Here is a 26,365-nt window from a genome sequence, read left to right as displayed (position 1 = left end):
CTGATATTCCAAGTAAGTATGCCAGTAGCCCTTCCATTTGCAGCACAATGTCTAAACAAATGTCCAGTGAAACCCCAGTGTTCCATAAAGCGCACGTTTGAGAATGGACTGGGGCACAAAGAGCTTTGGCTTATTTCAACACAGCTGTCATCGACTATGTATATAACCTGCCTTTCTATCACAGCACAGAGTCTAGGATGAACAATGGAAGACAGGGGAAAGGAAAATGTAAGGGATACATTTTGATTTAAGAGGAAAAATGCTTCCTCTATTGTGGTTTTAAAAAAGATGCAATGAAATCAATACAACCCCAGAGAGTATGTTCTAAATATCTAACAAAAGTTATCTCATTTTTACTAAAATCATTTTCTAGGAACATTAAACTCCATAAAGATAGGAATCTTCTTATTTTTAAAAACTACCCAACACAAGTACTTAAATATGTAGAATTTCATTTAAATAAGTCAGTCAACAATTTTTATAAAGTATATAACACTTCATTGTAGAAACATAAGCAAAATGACTATTATAACCAAAATGAAAAATACTGTTCAATTTAAAAACTGTACTTAAACAAGAACCTGAAAAAGTTTATGATGTGCATTACATTGTTCAAGCAAAATTGCACTAGTATTACATAAATCAATAGTTTATAAAGGCCTCGATATGGCAAAGTTTAGAAATAGGTAGTATGCATGCACATAGTACAACAAAAAGTCTCTTTAAAAAACAGCAGTTTTTTTTAATGCTTGTACAAAGGGATAAAGAGCAACCACAAACATATTTCATCTGTTAGGTTAATACATTATGACAGCTAAAAGTCAGTTATGTCAATCAGAGGAACAAAAAGCCCTCCATACCTTGTGAATAAATCTTTTGTGCCTTTAAAGGTATTTGTATAAAAATGCTATTCTTTTTTTTATACAACTTAAATAAATTGTACTTCTTTCAATCAAAAGTTGAAAACAAACAAATGGGGTCTGTGTGTTTTCTGTGACGAAAGGAACGCAGAGTACCAGACTAATTGGTCAGCATTTATCTCTCTACCTTTGACTGTGGGCAGATCATTGTTCTAAAACTGGGAAAATCTTTTAAGAATATATTTTCAATATGGAAAATAATGAATTTGTCATAGTGTATGTTGAAAATATTTAACTATTATTCTATAGCATAATGACTGTTTTGCCTCTTCTTTTTGACCTAACAAAGAAATAATTGCATTCACATAATTGAAATTCTGTCACCAATTTGTGTGCTTATATGTTATTCTTTAGTGTTCCATGTGGTAAGGGGTTGAGTTGATCTCCCACAAAATGCACATGACTGAGAATAAATTTCTAAGATATGAGGACCCAATGCCCTGTTGTGCTCTAGGCTGGCTGTTTACCTCGTGACTGAGGGAGAACAAAGGATCTTATCCCATAGCAATGTGGTCTTTTCACTTTTGGTTACATTTTGCTATGTTCTACCACCTAAATATAACTATTGTTTGCAGGGTGTATATGTTTAGTATATCACATACAGTCTACTAAATTTGAAAAATGTAGTCATATGTTCATGCAAATTATTCATTTGATATATATTTTAAAATTGTCCTCAAAATCCTCACCTATCACTTGGCAGTCTAAGACTAATTTCAAAGCAGGAGATACAGAACTTGTGAGGGCCATATATTTTCAGTAGTCTGAATAAATCTTACTGGGTGCAAAGAAGAGAGTTGACCGTTCCATCGTTCTTTCACCAATTTGAACATAAAAGTAAACTGACATTGTATTACAGCTTTCAGACCATATAATGAAAAAGTGCAGAGATTTTCTTGGTTGATTAAATAGAACCAAAAAATGTTCATATAAAATAGATTGCTCATATTCACACTACAAAGAAATGTGTTGTTTTAGTTTTAACAAATTTAAAGGGATGTCGTCATATCAGCAGCATTGTTGTAAATTGTACTGTAGTGCAGTTCTTTTTCATAAAAAATACCATACAAATGGTCAATCAAAAGTCATTAGCACAAAATAAAACTCAGAGAACAATTAACCAAGGAAAAGATCAAGAAAGAGGTAATGCTGATGCCAAAACAAGTATAATACTATTGGAACATACAAAAGTAATCCTTACATTTATACATTTTTACAGTATATAAAAGGTATCACTGATTATGCTACTGTCTCTCTTATCCCAATTTCTATTTTCTTTGGGAGCAGTTCTTTCCTTTCATCAACACTTCCTAAGGAGTTTCGACAGTTTTGCGCATCCATATATAACTTTGCATAGACCGGGTTAGAGTAATTTGTTGGCTGAAGGAGAAAAAAAATACAATTTTGTTATTAGTTTTGATCCCATTAATTAGTTATTTTCTAGGATATTTCTCTTTTAATGCTAAAAACATTTATATGCAGTAGATTTAATTTACTAAGTAGTAGTAAGGATTTTAAATGAATTTTAAATTCTGTTTATTGGCTTTAATTGACTTTAGCATGGTATTTGATAAAACCATAATTGTATGTTTTTCAGGTGACTTGTAAACTTAACAAGAGCTTTGACATAAATACTAAAATTCTGAAGAAATCTTCATGAGAATTACATTCACTGAAACTGTATTTAAAAGCATAACACACTAAACCAATGTGTTCTTCCCAGTCCATGAGTTTTCCCTCCTTATTGCTAGCACAGTGGCAGAAAAGATGTGTTTACAGAAAGTCATCTAATTGTTCAGTGCTTATAATTTTTCAATATGAATTAAAAGCAAGAAAACAAAGAAAAAAATACATCGGTGCCAATTTTAAAACAAAGACAATATTTTTTTGCTTCAAACAACCTCTATATACTTATCACTGGAAATATTTTTGGATTCTTCCAAGGAATTGTGGAGTACCCAATCATCTTAGGTTGCATAAATATTTAAAACATTTTGAGGAAAATTAAAATGCAGAAATGATCATTTTCATTTGAAAAACACACCAATGTTCCTTACTTTACTAATTGCAACTTAATCCAAGAAATCATTGTCTAATGTTTTAGTATTTTTGTCTTTCCTAAAGCAGAAAATTAATTCTTAGTTACAACAAAGAAACATTATAATCTTTGAGCCAGGCAACAGAGACAAACATGATAGAAATGATAATAAAAAATAGTTGATGGGAGACTTGATACCCTTACTTTATCTCTTTCTTAACATGAATCATGCAACTTTAGACAGAGTACCTTTCTCTAAAAACTAGTTACTTAATTAAAAAATAAAATTCAGAATGGTTTTGTTAGCCCATTTCTAATTTCTTAATATGAGGCCTCATTTTGTAATATATCTTTATTTACCTGGACATCAGGTTTGTATATATTAAATAAAGTGTCTTAATAAGACATATATAACAAATTTGCTTATTCAGTTTAAATTCCTGGCTAGAGATTTCAAAGAATGCCAAAGTCTCATGTTTGTTGTTAAAGAGCTATAACATGTTCAAACTAAGCAGAAGAATTATTTCTACTTAACAGCTTGCCTAAAATGATAACATACTGATATGTAATCCTGCATAGGCAGGACATATAACAAAGCCCCCAATTGTTATGCTGTTTACAGATCTCTTGTTAATCAAAAACTCAATTAAGGGAAAGCCCCTACTGAAATCTAGCAATCATCTTTGATTGTGAAGGATTCTGTGATGGAATGGATATGAAATAATGAATTTTCTTCTCTCACCCCAGCAGTTAGTGGTCCTTTCAAATCAGAGTTTAGGTAGATGGGAGGCGCTGTATGTGGAAGCTTGAAAGCACTGGACACACCGCCTATGTACCTGGCCTGCACAGAAACAGAGAATTTTAGTTTCTCATCTAATATGAAACTCTTCATTGACATGAACTCATGTTAAGTCATAAAAATAACAAAAAATACTCTAGCCCCACAGCATGAACAAAATGTTCATGGTAACTTTAGTAACTTAAGACCAGTTGATATTAAATAATTGCTTTATAGATTGACATTTGTATTACGTCCAGCTTAACTTTATCTTCTGCAATGAAATTTTATCAGCACTGTGAAAAACACACCAGCCTGCCAGCTTCAGGCTTGGTTATTTTGAAAATCTCTGGTAGTAGCCCATTCTGGACACTCAAATTTCTGACAGCTTCTACTTAAAGATTCATTACCACTCTATATTTCTATTAAAAAAATTCTAAATTTTATCTATCATAAAAAAAAGTCTGTGTTTTTGGAAATCTGATTCTCTAGTCTAAAACAGATTAATGGTATTTAAATTGGATCACTAAATCTTCATGCAAGAGTATTTTTTGACTTTAGACTTTTTTGGGTCTAAGGGCAGAATTAGGCAATCTTGTATACTCATATTTCTCATGGAGTATTGGTGACTCACAAGGAAACACATTAGATTAATATAAAATATTAATAAATATATATTAAAAATCTTAACTATCAACTCTTAATGAATATTTAAAAAATTTGGGACAAGGTTAAGGGTCTCAGGAAAAGATTTTAAAGATATAATTAGGATAATTTTGCCCCCTTTTTTCCCCCACAAATGTCTCATTTAGAAGATATTTAAAACAATCTAAGTAAGGATTGAGATGAATTTAGAGGTAAAATCAGTAAATATTAATTTCCCCTTTTTTGAATTCATTAAACTGTTCATTGATTGTCTGCACAGACAAATCTTTTATAATTAATTTATTAATTCATTTTTTACTATAAGGAATTATTCAAGAAGAAATTTTATCAACTTTTAAAACAATAAAAATGACTGTTCTACAAAAACCTTCTTATATGTAATGCAATTTATAAAATTTGGTCATATCATGAATATATCAAACCACTGTAACATAGTGAACGCTTTATTAGAAACGTCATTAAGGTTGTTTCAGTGTGACCCTCTGCTTCTCAAAATAATTATACCTATTAGGACAAACTGTGTTTTCCGCAGTTACTTCTGAGGCAACAATTCATATTTACATTTCAAACCTCAGGAGCCAGTTTAAATCAACCATCGAGTCACATTTAATATAATTTGGTCAATCAGCCAGCAAATCGGTAAATAAATATTGTGTTATGTATTCAGTACATTAAAATATATTTGAGGGGCACTGAAGCATACTTTTATCTTCCTAGAGTAAATATTGAAACATTTTTAAATAAAATACTGAAAAGCTAGTTTCTTTAAGTGTCCAAAATTAGTTTAATTCTATCATGAGGAAAATGATAGTGAAAATGAGAATTCTTCTTCTTATGAAAGTGTGCTTCACTATGTCCTCATCACTTCAAATTATAGAAATACTGTATTTCTATTCCTAAGAAAAATTCAAAAACATGAGAAGTATATTATTTAAGATAATATCTTTCTCCTTCATAGATAAATTATCAAATAACAATGTGCTTCAGTGTATACATTTTTAAATTTCAAGTAGAAAACAGTGAAACCGATTATTTCATGGTAAGTAAAGATTTATTTCATGGACAATTTCAAATGTAAGAGTTGGTTACTGAATCAATAATTAACACTAACTGTACAATTATTTCTAACTAGGAAAAAATAACTAATATATTCTGAGAGTGAAAAAAAAGTATTCATGCAATAAAAATTGATTTCTTTTTATAGAAAAGAATGCCCAACTTTCAAGCTTAAAGTTAGAACTAGATTAAATATATGGGACCTAAGTCAACTTCTTTGGGTTGCTATAAGTGCAAAACCATTTGGATGTAGATTGATTACTGTGATTATCTGTAATATAAAGTTATATTTTGGATGTACTATCTTTAATGTATCAGAATATAAATATTCAATAAATAAATGAATAAGCTAAAAATAATATCAAATTGGTCTTAATTTATAGTAAAATATTCTATAATTATAATATAAAATAATTAGATAATTATTACCTTGATAGTATATTATTTATTTCTCTTAAAAACTGCTAATATGAGCACATAGAATAAGAACTAACAGAAACTTATTAAAATAAAACGCTATAGCTTTTTAGGATATGTGTATCAATGAAATGTCTCAAAGCAATAGCAACTATACTAAAGCATATAAAAAATATTTTTCAAAAGTAATTTGATTACAAACAAATTGATGGATACAGCTTATTTGACTCTTCAGTGACACACTTGGAAATAAAGTATTTATTTTGATCATAAATATTGTACTCTTTTATTATTAAAATATTTCAGAGAGTATTTTTTACTGGCTCTGTATTTCCATATGCTGTGACCTCAACACATTTAAATACTGTTTTAAGTAAACTATACATGTTAATACATTAAGTGAATAAATAATTATGTGTTTTCTAAAACATGTATTAACTACATGCTTCAGGTTAATAAAAATAAGTTTATTTTTTCTCTAGAGGAGACAATAACATTTAATGAATCTTAAAGTTCTTCACTGTAACTTCCAATAAAAAATATATGAATGAAATTTAGAACCATATAATAAAGCTATGATTTAAGAATGTCTGTGGTCACTGTCCACTGTCTTACCTTGGTTGGATCTATTATAAAACCAGGATCTAGAAGACTTCCATCATTGTGATCATTTTCCACCTCATACATGTTATAAGATGGATTGCCAATTTCTACATTTATTCCTCCATTGATAATAGGTTGTCTTCTAATAGTTTTTGTCCTAGAGTATGTGAACATTAAAATTAAGCATGAGTTTTGATATCACAATCATGGCATATGAAACTGTCATACTTATAGAGTTATTGACTTATTTTAATATAACTAATATTAAATTTTTAAATAAAATTAATTTAAAATCAAGTCATAGAAGACAAAAATATCTTAACATGATGCTATTTTTCCAAATTATTTAGATTACTATTATAAGTTTTTTCAGATTGAATAAAAAGTGCACTTGAAACATATTCCTCTTAAATACCTAATACTGCATTAGTTGAAACTAAATAGTCAGTAAAAAGAATTATATTCTACTTTTCCCTTTTTTTAAATAAAAATCATCCTTAAAAAATATTCATAAAAAAACTTTGTTTTCAACCCTCAAGTCACATTAAAATCCTCTTTTACATAATTCAAAACTGACACACACGTTTTTGGTTTTGGATGATAACTACAGACAAGCCATTCCTTCTGGATATTTGTAACTACATATTCATAGAAAATGAAATAATGACACTTCTAGTAATATGTAAAATAAACTAATGTACAATTTGTGATTTAAATGCTCAACTTCTGATATGTTATACATATTGAGTATGAGTATATTTACATGGCTAATCTTACACATGAATATAATAAGATCCTTTTCAGAGACTCTTGATATTTCAAGGAAAAACTACCACATATATATAAAAATCTACTAAAGTTTTAATTAACTTTTCCCTTTATTACTTTTGTTAGAATATATTAATACAGACATTTCATCAACATGACATGGGGGAAGAATTCTGAATTATTATCACTCAAAATTAAATAGAGGGTTAAAATGGTTTGAAAAACAGAATTTTAGTTAATATAATTCATGTTTTAAGAAAATTTTTAAAAATCTGTTTCTGTAACTGTAATTTATTTACTACCTGTTAATCTAGAACATTGCATCTTACCTTCTTTTCCTTTTACAAAGCAATAATCCAATTACTAGGGTGGTTATCAAAGTCACCAAGAGGACAAGAGGCACGATGATGGCAATGCTTCCTGAAAAGGAAATGAACGAATGGATAAACACATAAATAAAATAAAGAGTGACATAACTGAACACTTTATTACACCAAATCATTTGACCATTGATATAACAGAAGTAAAGCTTAGGCCAAATATTTATATTCCTAGTTGAAAAGTACATTACTTAAACCATCACTGTCCTGTTACATACTTGATCCACTGAAAATGCTCCTTTAAATATAGTTCACTTAGTTATTGCAGTGAAATCTATTGAGGTTAGAAATGTTGACTTCTTTGTCACTCTGAGTCTCATTTTCAACACACACATTTACTTCAATGATGTAAGTACATGCTGGTAACTCCTTATAAATCAACCATGACTGAACGTGTATTTACACAATTTCACTGGCCATATTCCCACCCTTTGCTTTGTTCCTCTAGCTATAAATAATCTCTGGCTAAGAGCACTGTGACAAGTTAGACGGCAGCCTGGCAAGACAACAGGGACATCAGTACTGGACTGGGATGGACAAAGGCCTACATATTAGTTGCACAACTTAAGTGAAGTGAGAGCTTGGATAAAAAATTTTTAATTTGAGGTTTGACATGTAGAATATTATTTAGCCATTAAAATAGTAAACGGTATAGAAAGGTATTTTTAAATATGATATTAAATAAGTAAATTTTTAAAAGAATAAAATAAACTTTGAGGCATGGGCTCTTCAGTGAAAGAGATAGGAAGACCTGCCCCACGGGGCTGTTAGCTTCATTCAGTAAAATAGGGGATGATGGGGAGTCTCTTCCTCAAATTTCAGTTCCAGAATAGTTTCAGCAAAACATATAGGGATGATTTGGCTGATGTTGCAATTGGCCATTTTTCCCTCTTTTTCATGTACTTATAAGAATGATCTTAAGTTGTATCATCTATCTTTAAAATGGAATAAAAGATCTATGGAATATATCTTCAAAGTGGTCAGAGAAACTGAGTATTAGTCTCTATACATTTGCGTATAGGGAGAAGCAAAACTGAAGCCTCTGCCCTCCATTTCTGGGCGAGCAACAAGAACAATTCAGTTTTTTCTTTTCAATAAGAAGGAGACTATACTTAGTGATACTGTGGTTCACAGGAAGATACAACTGAAGTTATGTCACTTATGTAGGAAGAAAACTGAGTGCAAGTGTGCTGATAACAAGAGTATTAAGTAGCTCTATTAAGAATCTAATGTTTACTTTTTCAACAGACAAGCAGTTAGGGCCCATGAAGAAGAGCCTTTTTTAACTTGGAATAAGCATCTGGTTAACTCAGTCAAGTCAGTGTCATTACTGGTTAAACTAAGAAAAAAAATACAAAAGCTAATTGAAATTTAATGTAGCAATCATAAATAATTCAAAAATAAAGCTTTAAAAAGTATTAAGTATTTGTATTTCTTTTGCAAATACATATCAATGTAAAAATACGGTGGCAGAAAGGAATGGCAATATTAAGCACAATAAGCAGCTGCTTAGGGACTTTAAATTAGATATACAGATGATGTCTGACCTGCAGAAGGAGATTTAACAGTGGGCACACCAGGCGCACACTCTGGGCCCCAACTCTGAAGGGCCCAGAAAAACCCCAACTTCACACTTTTTTCTAATGACACCAAGTTTGGTTTCATATGTGCAATTTTAACATTAATAGTACATAATATTTTTTATTTATTTAAAAGTATGGTTAACATATATTTTTATTTTCATTGTCTCTTTTTTTTAAGGGGCCCAATATTTCTTTCTGTTCCTGGGGCCTCAACTGACCTTAATCTGCCTCTGCTGACCAGGTGGTAGTGCAGTGGATAAACTGTTGACCTGGGATACTGAGGACCCAGGTTTGAAACCCTAAGGTTGCCAGCTTGAGTGTAGGATCATAGACATGACTCCATGGTCGCTGGCCTTAGTACAAAGGTTGCTGGCTTGAAGCCTGAGGTTGCTGGCTTGAGCAAGGGGTCACTGGCTCAGCTGAGCTCCCTGGTCAAGTCACATATGAGAAAGCAGTCAATGAGCAACTAAAGTTCAGTAACTACGAATTGATGCTTCCCATGTCTCTGCCTTCCTGTCTGTCCCTGTCTTTTTTCCTACCCCCTCTCTCTCTTGTTACTAAATAAACAATAAAGGGAGAGAAAAAAACATCTCACTAAGAGGACATTGTTGCTTCAAGCGAGGTAAGAGGGAAACCAGAAAAGATGAGTTATAGAGGTCAAAAGAAGAAAACCTTTAGTTTATTGGTTAAATGTATAGTAGAAAATATAAAAGTAAGTTGTATCATTACACCTGACTTCTTTTGATATACTGTTCTATATTCTTCTAAATTTATGTTTACAGATATGTATAAATATGAATATATATACACACATTTATGATTAGGATAATTTTTCTGTAAGGACTTTGATAAATGGTAATATTCAAAATCATAAAGAAATTCTTGCTTTGGCAGTATAGACACTAACAAATAAATTACAAAAAAATCCCATATTCCAAACTTAGTAAAGATGATCCTTCCAGTGACCTTCAAGAGGCTCCTATCATCTGAGTCTGTACATTCACCTTCACTTTGTACCACACTCCTTCTTGTCCCTTGGTGCCAGCACCTTGGGTATCCTCTCAGTCCCCAGAATGCATCTCTTTTTTTGTACCTGCCATTCTGTTTGTTTGTAACACTTCCATTATTTTCAATCCTTCAAGTTTCAGCTTTAATATAGAAACCTGAGAGAAATAAATCCTGACCTCAGTCTCCCCTGTCATTCTCTGTATCTGCCTCTTTTTGGCTTTTTTCATAGAATCAATCAAAACTCACAACTATTTTATAAATGTGCATGTTTATTTGTTTCCTTCTTCACTTTATGGCTGTTTACGCCCTAGAACAAGGGTAGTCAACCTCTTTATACCTACCACCCACTTTTGTATCTCTGTTAGTAGTAAAATTTTCTAACTGCCCACCAGTTCCACAGTAATGGTGAGTTATAAAGTAGGGAAGTAACTTTACTTTATAAAATTTAGAAAGCAGAGTTACAGCAAGTTAAAGCATATAATAATAATTACTTGCCAAGTACTTTATGTCGGATTTTCACTAAGTTGGCAGAATAAATCTTTATAAAACAACTTACTATAGTTAAATCTATCTTTTTATTTATACTTTGGTTGCTCCACTACTGCCCACCATGAAAGCTGGAGCGCCCACTAGTGGGCAGTAGGGACCAAGTTGACTACCACTGCTCTAGAACCTCAGCTTCATGTAGAGAGGCACTGTCTGCCTTACTCACTGTCTCTGGGGTCTAGAGGCTTGATAAATATTTGCTTTCAAATAATTAGGACAAAGGCATTATTTTGTTGCATTTATTAATTCTCTCTATATTTGCAAATTAATGATTCCTTGGTATCACAGATTTTCTTTATGTTTTAAAATATGGTATAAAAGAGATAAGGACAAAATAGCAAAAGAGGAGACATAAATAATCCCTACTAGATATCATAGCTCTGTCATCACTATAGTAAAATACAGTATCTCTACTGCCCCAAATAGGCCAAGTATAGCTTTATCCTCTTTAGTTTTAGCACATACAAATAGCATAATTCACACATTGAGTACCTCCTCCCTTCAAAGTTGTAAAATTAAAATAGCAGTATATAATGAATATTTTATCATCCTTGGTTTAAAAACTCTTCAAAATAACTTCAAAAGAGTCAGATTAGCTTTTTCAAGTGGAACTTAAGCAGACAGATATGGGATACTAGATTTGCTTAATTGCAAGGGCTGGGTTTTAGATACTTCAAATAGCAAAGACCAGAAAATATCAATATGACTTCTCAGAGATGATTTAGAAAGCTGTGCATCAATCAGAAAGGTAAATCTCTGTGCCAGGTGACAGTAATTAGGCATATGGAAGCAGGGTATGCCTGATTACTCCAAGGTCCAATGATTATCAAATGCTTTACTGTTATCAAAAACAAAATTTTAACAACACTTTCTAAAGTATCTATCTTTCTTATTGGGCAAATCACTCTTGCCTGAATTCAGGGACCATTTCACACCCTTTCAAAACCACTGGATTTGATACAGGATAAAAATGACTCTTCTTCTTGCCTGGCCGGTTGGTTCAGTGGTAGAGCATCAGCCCAGCATGTGGGAGTCCTGGGTTAGATTCCTGGCCAGGGCACACAGAAGTGCCCATCTGCTTCCGCAGCCCTCACCCTCTCCTTCCTCTCCATCTCTCTCTTCCTCTCCCGCAGCCAAAGCTCCATTGGAGCAAAGTTGGCCCCAGGAGCTGAGGGTGTGTCCATGGCTTCCGCCTCAGGCACTAAAATGGCCCTGGTTGCAGCAATGTCCTGGATGGGCAGAGCATTGCCTCCTAGTGGGTATGCTGGGTGGATTCTGGTCGGGAACATGCAGGAGTCTGTCTCTCTGCATCTCACTTGAGAAAAATACCCCCCCCCCCAAATTACAAAAGGACTCTCCTCCTTTAGGAAGTTCAGTTTAACTATTTCTTTTCACACTTGCTGAGGCAAGTTTCTCTAGGTATGAATGTCTAATGTTAAGTACCTTCTAATAGAGTCATTATTTGGTCAACTTTGCTCAAATCTGAAATAATATGACATTTACATAACTAATAGCCCTTTCAGTATGCACTGATACTTCTATTACATTGAAAGACTTTATTTAGTGAAGGAAGGAAGAGTATTAGAATTTTTGGAAAAGGGTTACAACTTCTTTCAACTCCTTCTCCAATTTGATGGTCCCTGTTCTGTACCAGTTGCATGTAATTAGTAACATCTCCTTATAAGGGAACTTGTTGCCCATGAAAGCAATTGAAGACATTGCACTCCACTAAAAAATATCTGGTGTATCTCTTCTCCATACCATTTTCCAAACACCAAACTTTCCCATCTGTATGGACCTTATATAAAAAATAAAATTTCAATTTACATCTGTTCTTTCTTTCTTTCTTTCTTTCTTTCTTTCTTTCTTTCTTTCTTTCTTTTCTTTCTTTCCTTTTATTTCTTATTCTTTATCATTAGAGATTTTTATTAATATTTATAACTGTTTTGACTATCTAAAAGGCTCTGTATCTCATTTATCCTAGAAAATTGAAAAATCACCATAAAATAAATGTTGAAGTATCTTGTCTTCATTACTTTCAACTTAAAAATTCAGTTTGTTTTATAGGTTGGTAACTTAAAATGTATTTTTTATTAAAAAATGCTCTTGCCCTGGCCAGTTAGCTCTGGTTAGAGTGTTGTCCTGATGCACCAAGGTTGTGGGTTTGATCTCTGGTCAGGACATATAGAAGGATCTACCAATGAATGTGTAAATAAGTGGAACAACAAATCAATGTTTCTCTCTCTTTCTCTCTCTCCCTTCCTCTCACTCTAAAATCAATCAATAAATTAAATTTTAAAAATGCTCTAAATAATGGTTCATTTTTGTGACTAGATCACAAAGTTATATGTCAATTAGTATGCCTCCAGAATTATTTTTAGTAATATTATTAGAGTGTTAGCCCTAGATCTTGGGAAGAGAGAAGAGAAATGCCTTTTTCTTTTCCTTTCCTTTTGCAATAACAAATTAGGCAAGGTTTATTTTGCTACTTTTACTACCTTTTATAAACAAATTCCCCAAATCCTAGTGCTCTCTTTGTACAATTCTGTGTGCATAGTTTTCTCAATGTTTACTCCCTTTGCTTTCTAAGGACAACACAAAATTCTAAGTTAAATCAAAATGTTTTATGACCAAAGATCAGTCACTTCATCTCTCTAAATTCAAATATTCATGCTAAGGCTATTTATTCTGGACCGATGAGCCATTTTTAAAAGATGTCATGCTTATTAGCCAAGTTAATCTCAAATTGTTATCTTTGAACTATGTTCCTGGAAGCCTGCTCTAGGATATCAAAATTTACATACTATTGACATTGATTGTGTCTTATTTTCCCCTAGAAACTCCAGAGTGAGTTTTTTGTTTGTTTTCATGAGCTTTCTCGTCAGCAGTGAAGGAATAGAGAAAAATTGCTAAAGTAAGCATTCATCAATCAGGGATGCTAATTTCCCTCATCAAGTATATATTTACCCACCTTATGTACATGCCATATTTTTCAAAAGTTTTCCACATATGGTACAATTAATACCATCATGTGTGAATTAAAAAAGTTTATTTTATACTTTTGTTTTGAAAACATTTTTAAAGTCATTTAAAATTGTTGGAAAACAGATGTATAATAATGATGTAGATGGACTTTTATATCAGACACCAGTCTTAAGACCAGAGTAACACAAAAGAGTAGTACAATGTTACCCTATATTTTAATATACTTCTAAGTCAATCTTTTAAAGCCAAGCAATAAGCCAACTATAATTTTTATTAAGAACTGCTTATTGGCTCTAGCTGGTTGGCTCAGCAGTAGAATGTCAACCGGCATATGGAAGTCCTGGGTTCGCCAATCAGGACACACAGGAGAAGCAACCATCTGCTCCTCCACTTCTTCCTCCTCCCCCTCTCATTCTTTCTACCCCTCCATCAGCCACGGCTCATTCGAGTAGGTTGGCCCTGGGCACTGAGGTTAGCATCAAGGCCTGCCTCAGGGCTGGAATGGCTTGTTTGCCAAGCAACAGCCCCAGATGGGCAGAGCATCGCCCCCTAGTGGGTTTGCCGGGTGGATTCTGGTCGGGGTGTATGTGGGACTGTCTCTCTGCCTCTCTGCCGCTCACTTGGTAAAGAAAAAGGGGGAAAAAAAAGAATTGCTTATTAATATACTTCCCTGTAAGGCTAACCAATTGAGTCTCTTTTTCCAAAACACTTTGAAAAGCATTTTAAGAAAATAAAGTTTGCTCTAATTAAAACATGAAAGTATTTTTCTTCCTTGAGTGTTTTCATGTCCAATGTAATACATGCAGCCTTTGTTGCTGAAGTACATTTCCTAGGGAAAGCTCATGCTAGATTAGCAGATGTGCATTAAAAAAAGTGCTGAGGTTGGGGATGAATTCTCACTGCCTAAAAGAGAACATAGATGCTGGATACTGTCATCAGGCGAGAGCTCAGAGCTTCATCTTTCAAAAAATATCATGATTGCAGGAGATCTCTTGCAAACTTTCAAAACAGAGATTTTCCCAGACTCAATTCCCTTGACAATTGCATAAAAAATGATTTCTATACTATGTAGAACACCCATGATACGAATCTCAGTCACTTACTTGTGCTGATATGCTCAGATTTGCTGCTCTTTGGAGCTGGCCTCTCACATTGTGTGCCTGACCAGTTGGTAGAGCATCTAGAAATTAAAAGAAAAAGATCAGTGAATAACAACACACAAGTCTGCTAATGAAGTAACTTCAACCAAATGAAATAGTGGAGTCAGACATCACAGGTTAATGAATATTAGGTAAAGATATCTGCTAATTTCCTGTATATTGTCAGTATGCTGAAAGTAACTTCAGTTGAACTTCACTAGTTTACTTTTTAAAATTTAGTTTTATAGTCATATTTTTTATTCTATGCTAATATAAAAATTGACATATTTTATAGAAAAATGAAAATCTTAATTAAGAATTGGGAATTACTTTGAGAAGTACTGAAAATTATAAGTAGCCACTACAAAAATTGAATTTGCTTGTGAAGTAAAAGTGTCTGTGATTTAAAAAAAAAAAAAGTTTTTTTTCTGGTTGTTCTGAGTCCAAAGTGGAACTAGCTTCCAACCAGGTAATGATCATGTCCCATAGCTGAAGCCATAGAATGTTTACTCTCTTAGCCAAAGATAGGAAAATAGAATGCTTTCCCATTTAATGTAAATAAATACTTCTATTACTATAAATCAAAAGAAGATGGCCATGTTTTTATTGGGGAGAGTTGTTTTCCTTATATAGACATGCTGACATTAGATCAAGAAACCTAGCTGAGAATTAAAATAGACAGGATTAAAATCTATTATTTAAACAAAAATCACAATCATATAATTGGTTGGTTGCATCAAATACGTGCTGGAATGTTTTTAGTTATTTTGAACCATGCTTATTGGCTAACATAAGATGCCTCTGTGCATTTGTCAGAGAGAATTCACAGAGCAACCATTTAATTAGTTTCAGTTATAATTTAAAATGACTATCAAAAGTTAGCATATCAAAAATTGTTGTACTTAATAAAAGAAAAGCTTCCAAAAACATTCCAAGTATATCTTTCTGGACTAATGGCCTATCTAAATAACTTCAATTTCAAGATCTCTGTCAATTCTGTCATAGCCAGTTTAGATAGCTAAAGTTATTGGCAGAATTAGGCCTCTATGATGTCATGTGCATTATTCGGGATATTCATGAAGACAGTATTGGCTGATCTAAAACAAGGGCAAACTTTCATAAAAGGATTATGGCTGACAAACTTCAATCACAAAAACAATAATTTGTTTCATGAATGTATATATTAACTTCAGCATAATTAACAATATTAATACTATTCAAAAATAGTTATTTGATTAATAATGATATTATAAAACTATGAGTATGGAACATGACTTAAATGAAAGTTAATATCATTATATTATGACTAGGCTATCACATACATTATCCTAACTTTTTGTTCAAAATTTTTATAAAGATCTTTATATATATATATATATATATATATATATATATATATATTCTACACAACACATTTATTATATGCCATACTACAAGTAAATCATTAAAATACATAAATAAATTTTAAGGTCAATCTTATAACTCTCTCTTTATTACTAAAGTGAGGTAATGGAATAAGCATAATTTTCAGATAATTATAATAAAATAGACACTCAATAAAAGCATTAATTTTTTAAAAATAAAATAATTAGTTCCTTAGTTGTGGTTTTGCGGATGAATGATCTAGAACATCATTCCAGTTCTCCACAGTTTTTAATTGTTGACATAGTCCACAGATAATTGACAATAAGATGTTTAGTATGACTTTGCAAACATATTGTTAAATACTGACCATTGCACAATTTTTTTTGTTTTATATAGCTTTAGATTTATCAAATCTTCCTGACCACTGAGAATGTTTTACAAGGCTCCAATGAAAAGAATAATGCTTTAGTAATTTTATATATAGCTAATGTGTACAAACCTATTTTGTGCAATTATATTGAATTATTGATTAAAGTATCAAAACTTGCTCTTTACATTACCTTTTTTGATTTTTTAAAAGAAAAACTCTAAGTAAGGGTTCATGTTAAATAAGAAGAATGGCCTGAGATAAACTTTATGTTACTAGAGGGAAAAAAAACACAACTTTTGAGGCTCATCATTACACTGAGATGCTTGGAAATCAGAAAATGAAATTGCTCAGGAATTGGAAGATTAAATGCTAATTGACCAGATTGTTTTCTGTTTTAAACATCATGTATTTTAAGTACTTTAGGATTTTATAAAGTATATGCTTTTGAAACTTCAAAAGAGCAGAGAGAGACTTTTAAATAAAAATGTTAAGGATAGTGTGATTCTTATCAAACTCTGGAATTATTTAAGGCAGGTAATATTTGTTAATATCATTGATTAATTTGCTATTTGTCCCTAGCTTGGAATACAGTATTCATAATAGATAAAAGATATAACCTGTTAGTGATCATAATTTTTTTCTTCTTCAAATGGAGACAACCTTCAGAAAATATTTTACTTATTACATACTGGAAATAACTCTCAAAAAATGTACTGAAGAAATAATTAATTTTAACAGTTATACACCTTAATCAACTGCTGAACACCTTGTGATGCTCCCCATACTCATTAAATAATGCTTTACAACCAAAGATAAAATAAGGTACATTCCACTTTCTACATTTGTTCCAGTCTTTAAAAAATACTCTTTTGAGATATTAAATCAAACAGATACCATTATACTTGTTGCTTATCTTACAAAATTTCTACTTAAGCATTTGGTGCTCCACAAGTTCTTCTTCCAATAGTTGATTTAAGACAAAGTATTTTTATTACCATTTTTATGGAAATGCATAAATAAATCTTCATTCTCGGAGTGGACTACAGTGATCAAAGTGGTTAGTAGCAGAGCATTTAAGAATTCAAATATATATAGATCAAAATTTCCTGTCTGCTTCCCCACTGAATTATTTGCATAGTCATGCTGACTACCATATCTCTGGCATCTGCCTCTTGTTCATTATTTCTCAAGTAAAATCCAGAGTCTTCACCCTGGTCACTTTCAATCTGTACTGCTCTCTGCTATTCATACTTGGACACTTATTTTCAAGTTAGTCCTGCATGGCCCGCCTAAGAAATTATTTTTCTCTTTGCTTGTCACCATCATAAAAAACCTGAATATCATTCTTTTTAAACTTATTCCCCTGCCCTAAACCTTATGACAATGAAATTATGTATTGATCACTACTATACCACTCTGAATCATTTAACTTTTTAAATATTTTCATGAATTTTATCTAAGTAATGTTGGATCAGGGGAAGAGAGATATATAGATTCTTTTTCTTATTTAGTAAAACAATCGTTTCTCCTTCTTTCTGCATATCATCAAATGAAGTTATTGCTCCTAGCAGTTTCCTGAAGTCAATAGCTGAGTGAGAAAGCAGTATTGGTCTAAGATTCTTTTTGCCTTCTTCTCTTCTATTCTAGGCTATTTGACATTAACAGAAAGATTATTTACTGTTACATTATTTTAAATGCATTCTTTCACTCCATTTTATCTATATGTTTGAATGTTCTTAATTACATTTTATGCCATTTCTTTCTATGTTCTAGATTAGGCTAATAATTAACAAACTGAAAAAAAATGTAAAATTCAAATGCTGGAATAACATATACCATAAATTTTCAATTAGCAGGTTGGAGCTGTGGCCAGAAATATGCAAGCAATGCAAAAATCACACTTCTATAACTATTGGAGATAAATTCTTATTTTATTCATACAGATATTGTTCTTATACTAAATATTATTCAATGTATTTTTAAAAATATTTTTGATGAGAATAATGATATGCATGCCCAGCATGATGGTTCAGAAGAGTGAATAACACCGGTAGAAGTTCTTTACATAGTACCTGAACACTGAGTGGGACCTTGTTTCAGGAACTAATTCTCATCAGAATTGTACTATATGAAATGCATTGTTAGTTTATCTATTATGTCTTTTAACAGTTTGTAAAATTACTGTATAATTACCATATTATCTGTTTCAATTGTAAATTTCTATGGCCCAGGGAAATAATTTAGTGTAAAAGCAATTATGTAACAAATATTATCAGGAAGCACAATAAACAGTTTTAGAATATCAAAATAAATTTGGCATATATAATAAAATACAGTATAATCTTTACAAAAGAACAGTTTTTACATTTAATTATAAAAATATGACATAATTAAACTGTCTAAAATAATTATAGCTCTGAAAGAGTAGAGTGATTGGTATAAGGAGAACTAAAATTAGATAAAATACTAAAAGTGTATTAAAATATTAGGTACTGTTGCTTGACCAGGTAGCGGCACAGTGGATAGAGCATCAGCCTGGGATGCAGAGAACCCAGGTTCAAAACCCCAAGGTCACCGGCTTGAGTGTGGGCTCATCCTCATTGAGCAGGGGCTTACTAGCTTGAGTGCAAAGTCAAGGGCTTGAGCGTGAGATCTTAGACATGACCCTATGGTCACTGGCTTGAGCTGAAAGATCACTGGCTTAAAGCCCAAGGTTGCTGGCTTGAGCCCAAGGTCACTGACTTGAGCAAGGGGTCACTCACTCTGCTGCAGCCCACCACCCCCTGTCAAGGCACATAAGAGAAAGCAATCAATGAACAAAACAAACAAAAATCTTAGGTACTATAGTCTTTCACTATAACAATGATCAACATAATTGGACTACATATACATGTCATTTTACAAAAATGTGGTCTAGAGTTGCCTGTGTTGGGAAGATTTCAAAATAAAATGAGATTAATGTTTGCTCCTTCTTTTCATCAAATATAAGTCATGAAACTCTGTAACCAAAGTAAAATCCAAAGGTGAACCCTAAAGCCATTTGAAATTGAATTTCTCCATATATATGTGCTAGGCTGCCCTTATTAACCATGATAATGGAGACATTTAAAAAGAAAAATCATTTAATAACCTTTTCTTTCTATACAAGGGGGAAAATGGCATACAGGCATTAAAGAATACTTAGAAAAGCTGTGCACAATACCATTCATATTTTGGTGCTCCAAAAATCTTATTCAGTAATATTAAAAAATATAATTACATTTTGTGCTCCAATTTTACACAATAGCATATTCATGTACTAGGTGAAAAAAATTAGACAATTAAAAATCACTTGCAAAATATGTTTCCTAATTAATTCTGAAATTTTCACTCTTTTAGGGTTGAGTCATGACTGCTTTTTGCATGAAATACCTAATTTTGAAGCTCTAAACTTGATATAACCCCCAACACCTTTTTTGCACCCTCTCCTGGATGACAGTAGTATTATAAAACACTAAAAATATCATTGCACTTGGAACATATACTTGAATATTTATTCACCTGTTTACTAATTTTACGTTAAAACACTATTTCATCTGTCATTGTTCTATCTTTGAGGGGAAATTATATCACATATAATTATTCATAATTTTTATAACATGCCTCAAAATTTTCTTGCTCTAACTTTGATATGAAGTTTTGCATAAGATTTAATTAGCATGTGCTGAATACTGTGCCAGATCCTATGATAAGTATTTTCATATGAACAATACTCTTATTCACCTTCTATACTAACATATGAGTTGGAATTATTCGCTCTGTGAAATGAAATGCATGTTCAAATGATTTCCGAAAAGAGCATGGTTAATACATGGTGGAAATAGAATAGGGGTTATTATTTCATCATTGTTTTCTGCATTCCTTCTAATTCAATAAGAAGTAGGAAGAAATTATTTCCTTATTTTCTCACCCCAAAGGGAGTATCAGTCCCTTTAAAAAAGTCAAAATAGCCCTGGCCGTTTGGCTCAGCGGTAGAGCGTCGGCCTAGCGTGCGGAGGACCCAGGTTCGATTCCCGGCCAGGGCACATGGGAGAAGCGCCCATTTGCTTCTCCACCCCTCCGCCGGGCCTTCCTCTCTGTCTCTCTCTTCCCCTCCCGCAGCCAAGGCTCCATTGGAGCAAAAGATGGCCCGGGCGCTGGGGATGGCTCTGTGGCCTCTGCCCTAGGCGCTAGAGTGGCTCTGGTTGCAACATGGCGACGCCCAGGATGGGCAGAGCATCGCCCCCTGGTGGGCAGAGCGTCGCCCCCTGGTGGGCGTGCCGGGTGGATCCTGGTCGGGCGCATGCGGGAGTCTGTCTGACTGTCTCTCCCTGTTTCCAGCTTCAGAAAAATGCAAAAAAAAAAAAGTCAAAATAGTGTCTAAATTATATATATATATATATATATATATATATATATATATATATATATATGAAAGTTATAACAATTACCACATTGGATTAGACCTATGGTCAATAGTGCCTAATATTTTGTCTCTTGCAATGACACTTAAGGACATGTTAATATCCTTTTTGATGTCAACTTGACATTTTTGTGTTTGTTCCAAATCCTGCATGTGTGTCTAATATATCTTTAATGATACAACAATTATAAATCAATCTCTTATTTCTTAATAAAAATTTTAACTTTCACAATTAATTTTAAATTTTTGATATTTTTTAGATACAATATTATACTGCAACTTCACAGTACTGTTTTCTATCCAAATTAGACTGTTAGTCTTTACACAACAATGGCTAGGTATTAATTACCCTGCTTGGTTTTTCTTAAAAATACTCAAGATAGTATCTTAAATTTGTGTTTGCTGTCATAAGTACAGTGGATTCAACTCTAATAGTATTGTGCCTAGTTTAAAAATATTACATTAAATTATTTAGCTACTATGACTGATAGCATTAATAAGACAAAACCAATTTTACTGTAATATTAAGAGAATTTGGTCAGAAAGAGTTTTTGATTTCTGAAAAGTGTTAATGTGGTAAAATAAAAAATAAAGAGGTGTTCGATATTCTCCGACCAACAATTATTTTAGAAAAAGTAAAAATTAATGATAAATTTCAATTGAAATGGTGGTCGTGAAAGAAATAAAAGTAATAAAATGAATTATTTAAAGTGATGTATTTTAAGGAGTAAGGAGAACTATAAAAGAAAAGATAAAATCTTTTTTTGCTAAGAAATTATCCATAAAAGGAAGTTTGTTAGAATTGGGTGATTTAAGTTAGAAATGTTTAAACATAAAAACCTGTGCAGGCCACTTGAGCAGAAATGGCCACTGAGGTGTGAAATGGTGACTGAATAAATATAAAAAAATGAAATCTCTAGTAATGGAAATCTTTTACCATCTAAATATTCTCCAGGAAATTTTATTGAAAGCAAATCTGAAAGCCATAAGTATTTTTTAGAGTGAGTAGACAATTTCTGCTTAACTGAATGTATTATATGCATCAACTGAAAAGGAAAAGGAACAATCATAAAATTAGTACTAAGTAATCTGGTGGATGTAATTGAAGACATAAAGTAGGCAATTAGCCTAGACACAGTGGTTAGTTACAATTTTATAGTTGAAGGTGGGATGGAAAACTGGATGTATACCACAGTGCTGTAGAAGCTCTGTCTACACGATGCCAAGAGGGACGGCCAGTTCCAAAACTCGCTTACAAACATATTGAGCCATAGCAGGAGGGGGGATCAGGAGGTTAGTAAAAATCTCTATGCTTAGTGTCAATCAGATAAGTATTTACCTTGTTACTTGAATATTTTATGTTTTAGCACAAAATAGGAGTAAACAAACAATAAAGAACTTGATAGCCTTTCCTAATTCTTAGGGCTTCCATGGTGAAGGGTAGTGAAATATAAAACATATTATGATAGGGATGTCTGGCATATGCAGCTGCAGTTATTAAGTATTGTTCAAGGTATATTAGTCCTATACGAATTGGGGGTAATAGTAGAAATACCTAGAAGTGTTATCACAAGGTTTTGAGCATGCAAATGTCTTTATAAGTGTAATATATAATTCTAATTCTCTAAAAATATTTAATTTAGTTTTAGTTGTCATGCTTATGTGCTGAAATATTGATGATAGCAACTTTAATTTATAGCCTAAGTTATTGAAAAACGATTCTGACAGATAAGTGGCCAGCTCCTATCTAGTATTTTATCATAGCCTTTGTTTCTGTTACAAGATTTCTGTGTGTCCGCCCAAAGATAAAACCAAAGCTTTCTTAAAAAAATGCTAATACTTTATAAAGTGACCTTGTATTAGTACCCATATCAATTTCCCAATCAGTTACTAGCCTCTCTCAAAATTGAAAACCAGCACTTTCAAAGATTTAAAAAAATTTTAATTGGTTAGAAATATACAATCAAAAAGAGTAAATGTGATTAAGTATGATTTGCTAAAGTGAAGCTTCAGTATACATTAACTAACACATTGTCTATCTCACATAAATATTAAGTAGTCATAAAATGCTCACCAGATTTGTTTAAAATGTACAGGAACATTTTGAAGATAGAAACATCTGAATGAAGCCTTATGACAAAGAAGCCCAATAATGCACATTTCTTTTCTAATCTAAGTATAAGACTATTTTTCTGACTCAAAAAGGTTTATATAGACAGTGGTCTAAAAACTGACTCAAGAATTAGAGACAAATGTATCAACAAATCAAAAATTATATAAAATATCACCTTAGTATTTTATTTTATGAGGAAAACTGTAATTTTGGGGCAGTTATAAATATCTTTATGTGTTTTCTCAATATACAATCATAAATATAGTACATTCTATTCTTATATGTGCATTCATAAATATCTAAATACACATTTTCTTATGACTCTTAGATTGCAATTTGTGTACAGATTATTTGTCATGTTTATATTTCCTCATTTCTTCAACAGTATCTGGTACATGGTTAATGTGTATGTTTGGTTTATCAAGGTTGGTTGTTTGACATAATAAATTAATGAATTCATGAAGACATAAGGGAAGCATGGTTGAACACATACAGATACACATACAAATATAGGAATGCCCTATACATGTGCCAGGCCCTATTCTATGAAGAAAATATAATACCATTCATAGGAACATGATTTCAGCTAGTTAGCAATTAAGCATTTCTCAGAAAAAGAAACACTGATCCATTATTTAAAGCACTTTATATGTAAGAACTACAGTAACAAGCAATTTTTTTCTTTCCTCCCTCCCTCCCTCCTTCCCTCCCTCCCTCCCTCCCTCCCTCCTTCCTTCCTTCCTTCCTTTCTTCCTTTTTCCTTCCTTCCTTCCTTCCTTCCTTCCTTCCTTCCTTCCTTCCTTCCTTCCTTCCTTCCTTCCTTCCTTCCTTCCTTCCTTCCTTCCTTCCTTCTTCCTTTCCTCCCTCCATCCCTCCTGTCTGCCCTCCCTCCCTCCCACTTCTATTTATTCATTTATTCTTTCTTTATAAAATTATATAGATGATTACATTCTAGCAGCTTGAGCATGTAAAAATTTTATTTCTTAAGTGATGTAAATTGTATATACTTCAGTTCTTTTTCCAGGCAGCAGCTAATTAAGAAATTCTTGAGTTCTTTCCATGACAAAAATTCTAAAGGTAGTTGTGTGGTGGGTCCTTCACCATGGAAACCAGTTGAGTGATCTAGATTTCTTGATTTGTCCTTGACTCAAAATATGAGAAAGAAATAAACCTTTGTTGTAAAAAACATCTGAATCATGTGGTTGTTTTTACAGCAGTACAATATGGGAAAGCAGTTTAATGGAGGGGAGAAGATTTAGTATGTTAAAAAAAATGACAATTACACCAATGAAAAAAATACATTGTTATATTGTGTTTGGTTCCTTTGGTTGTCCTGATTTACTGCTTAAAGGTCAAGAAGATGTCCCAAAATCAAGAGAAAATATGTGAATATATCAAGGCTTCATAACAATAGCTGCCCGATATAAAAATACATAATAACTGTTCTTCATTAGGCAACATTGCTTGTTCTGTCAAAGCAAAAACTGGACTTTAAACTTGGACAGGAAAGTGTGATATCTGTATTCTGAGCTCTCCCCATGGCATGACTAGCATGGTTAAAGCGAGAGCAAGCTACAACTTGTTACCTAGGATCATACAAGACAGATATTGATGTGACAGTTTTTCTTGGCCTTTACTGCTCAAGAAGAGATGCACATCTCGTAATTTGTGCTTTGAAAATATGTCAAGGGGAAGAAAACAAATAAAGGGCAAGAAATGACCTGACTCTTGAAATGTGGACAACACAGGCTGCTGAAGTTGCACTGCTCAATAACCTTGCTGAAAAGTCATGATCTGCGTGAAATCACTCAGGCCCAGTTTGTTGGGCTCTTCACAAATATTCCCTATGAGGCGACAATGTCACTGGTCCACAAGCAGGAGTGCAGCTCAGCCTGACAGCTGGACCAGGGAAAATCGAGCTGCTTGGTCTCCTTTCTTCAAGGCCAACATTTTGAGAAGCCGAGGCCATAATTAACTGTTGTAATATAAGAAAATAATTCTTACTCTTTTAACATTTGTGACAGAAACAGAATTCATTATTTTCCCAAAAGTTGCAACAAAGCTTCTTTTTTTAAAATTATTTTTATTTATTTATTCATTTTAGAGGGGAGAGAGAGAGAGAGAGAGAGAGAGAGAGAGAGAAGGGGGAAGCTTCAACTCCCATATGTGCCTTGATCGGGCAAGCCCAGGGTTTTGAACCGGCGACCTCAGTATTCCAGGTCGACGCTTTTATCCACTGAGCCACCACAGGTCAGGCTAAAGCTTCTGTAGTATCTGCACATTTTCTTGCGTTTCTCATCCTAAGGGCTTAGAAAATAATGCTGAACATTCAATAAAATAATTATTTAGATTGAAATAATCACAAAACTAAGGAAAATAACAAAAGGCCTAATCCAGGTCACTCTCTTAAGAATGTCCCTTTGGTACTTACATATTCACCTTGCATCCTTCTGCACTTTAAAACCCTACTTTGGCAGTGTTGATAAGCTCATTTCTATGTGTGTTTTCCAGGGTAGCATAGCCCTTTCTTTCTGTGTGCTCCCTCACAGGACTTGAGCTGGGCTTTACTTATTGTAGCTCTCTTCCCAGTAACTATTATTATGCTATATTTTGTTTTGTTTTCATTAACAAAACTTTTAAATATATGTATACATTTTTTCTCAAAATCCCAGACATCCAAATAATACCAGGTACTAAGCATTTTATGTTAGGTCTATGATGAGGGCTTTAATAACTTACTTTTTTTTTAATATTTACCACGTTAAAGACAATACTCTATGTTCCTTAAATATATTACATTTCTTTTTTTAAAGATTTTATTTATTTATTTTAGAGAGGAGAGAGAAAGAGAGAAGGGGGGGAGGAGCAGGAAGCATCAACTCCCATATGTGCCTTGACCAGGCAAACCCAGGGTTTCAAACTAGCAACCTCAGCATTCCAGATCAATGCTTTATCCACTGCGCCACCACAGGTCAGGCAATATAGTACATTTCTTAATCCTCAAAACAATCTTAAGAAGTAGATTGTATTAGCATTTGAACAGTGCGGTGACAATAAAGGTGAAAAGAAAAACTAAACAAATCCCAACATATAATGTCCTCTATTTCTTGACTATTATTTATGTGCTGTTCCTAGCAGACAACTTTTAAAGAGCCATTTTTTAAATTAAAAAAAAACTGTTATTTTTTA

At 32.7% G+C, this 26,365-nt stretch overlaps 1 protein-coding gene across 1 annotated transcript in view; it reads right to left on the bottom strand.

Moving 5' to 3' along the window:
• Positions 1 to 529: 529 nt before the first annotated feature.
• The window catches only part of LRP1B (LDL receptor related protein 1B), a 2,131,860-nt gene continuing 2,106,024 nt past the window's right edge, over positions 530 to 26,365 (bottom strand). The window contains exons 88-92 of the mRNA XM_066281034.1: positions 14,852 to 14,928; positions 7,576 to 7,666; positions 6,491 to 6,635; positions 3,701 to 3,799; positions 530 to 2,300 (exon numbers count right to left, since the gene is read on the bottom strand). Coding sequence (XP_066137131.1) covers positions 2,160 to 2,300; positions 3,701 to 3,799; positions 6,491 to 6,635; positions 7,576 to 7,666; positions 14,852 to 14,928 — 553 coding nt within the window. The 3' untranslated portion in view covers positions 530 to 2,159. The remainder of the gene's footprint in view (positions 2,301 to 3,700; positions 3,800 to 6,490; positions 6,636 to 7,575; positions 7,667 to 14,851; positions 14,929 to 26,365) is intronic.

The sequence above is a fragment of the Saccopteryx bilineata genome, chromosome 5 (genome assembly GCF_036850765.1).
Source record: "Saccopteryx bilineata isolate mSacBil1 chromosome 5, mSacBil1_pri_phased_curated, whole genome shotgun sequence".
NCBI lineage: Eukaryota > Metazoa > Chordata > Mammalia > Chiroptera > Emballonuridae > Saccopteryx > Saccopteryx bilineata.
This window is presented reverse-complemented; position numbering and strand designations above follow the sequence as displayed.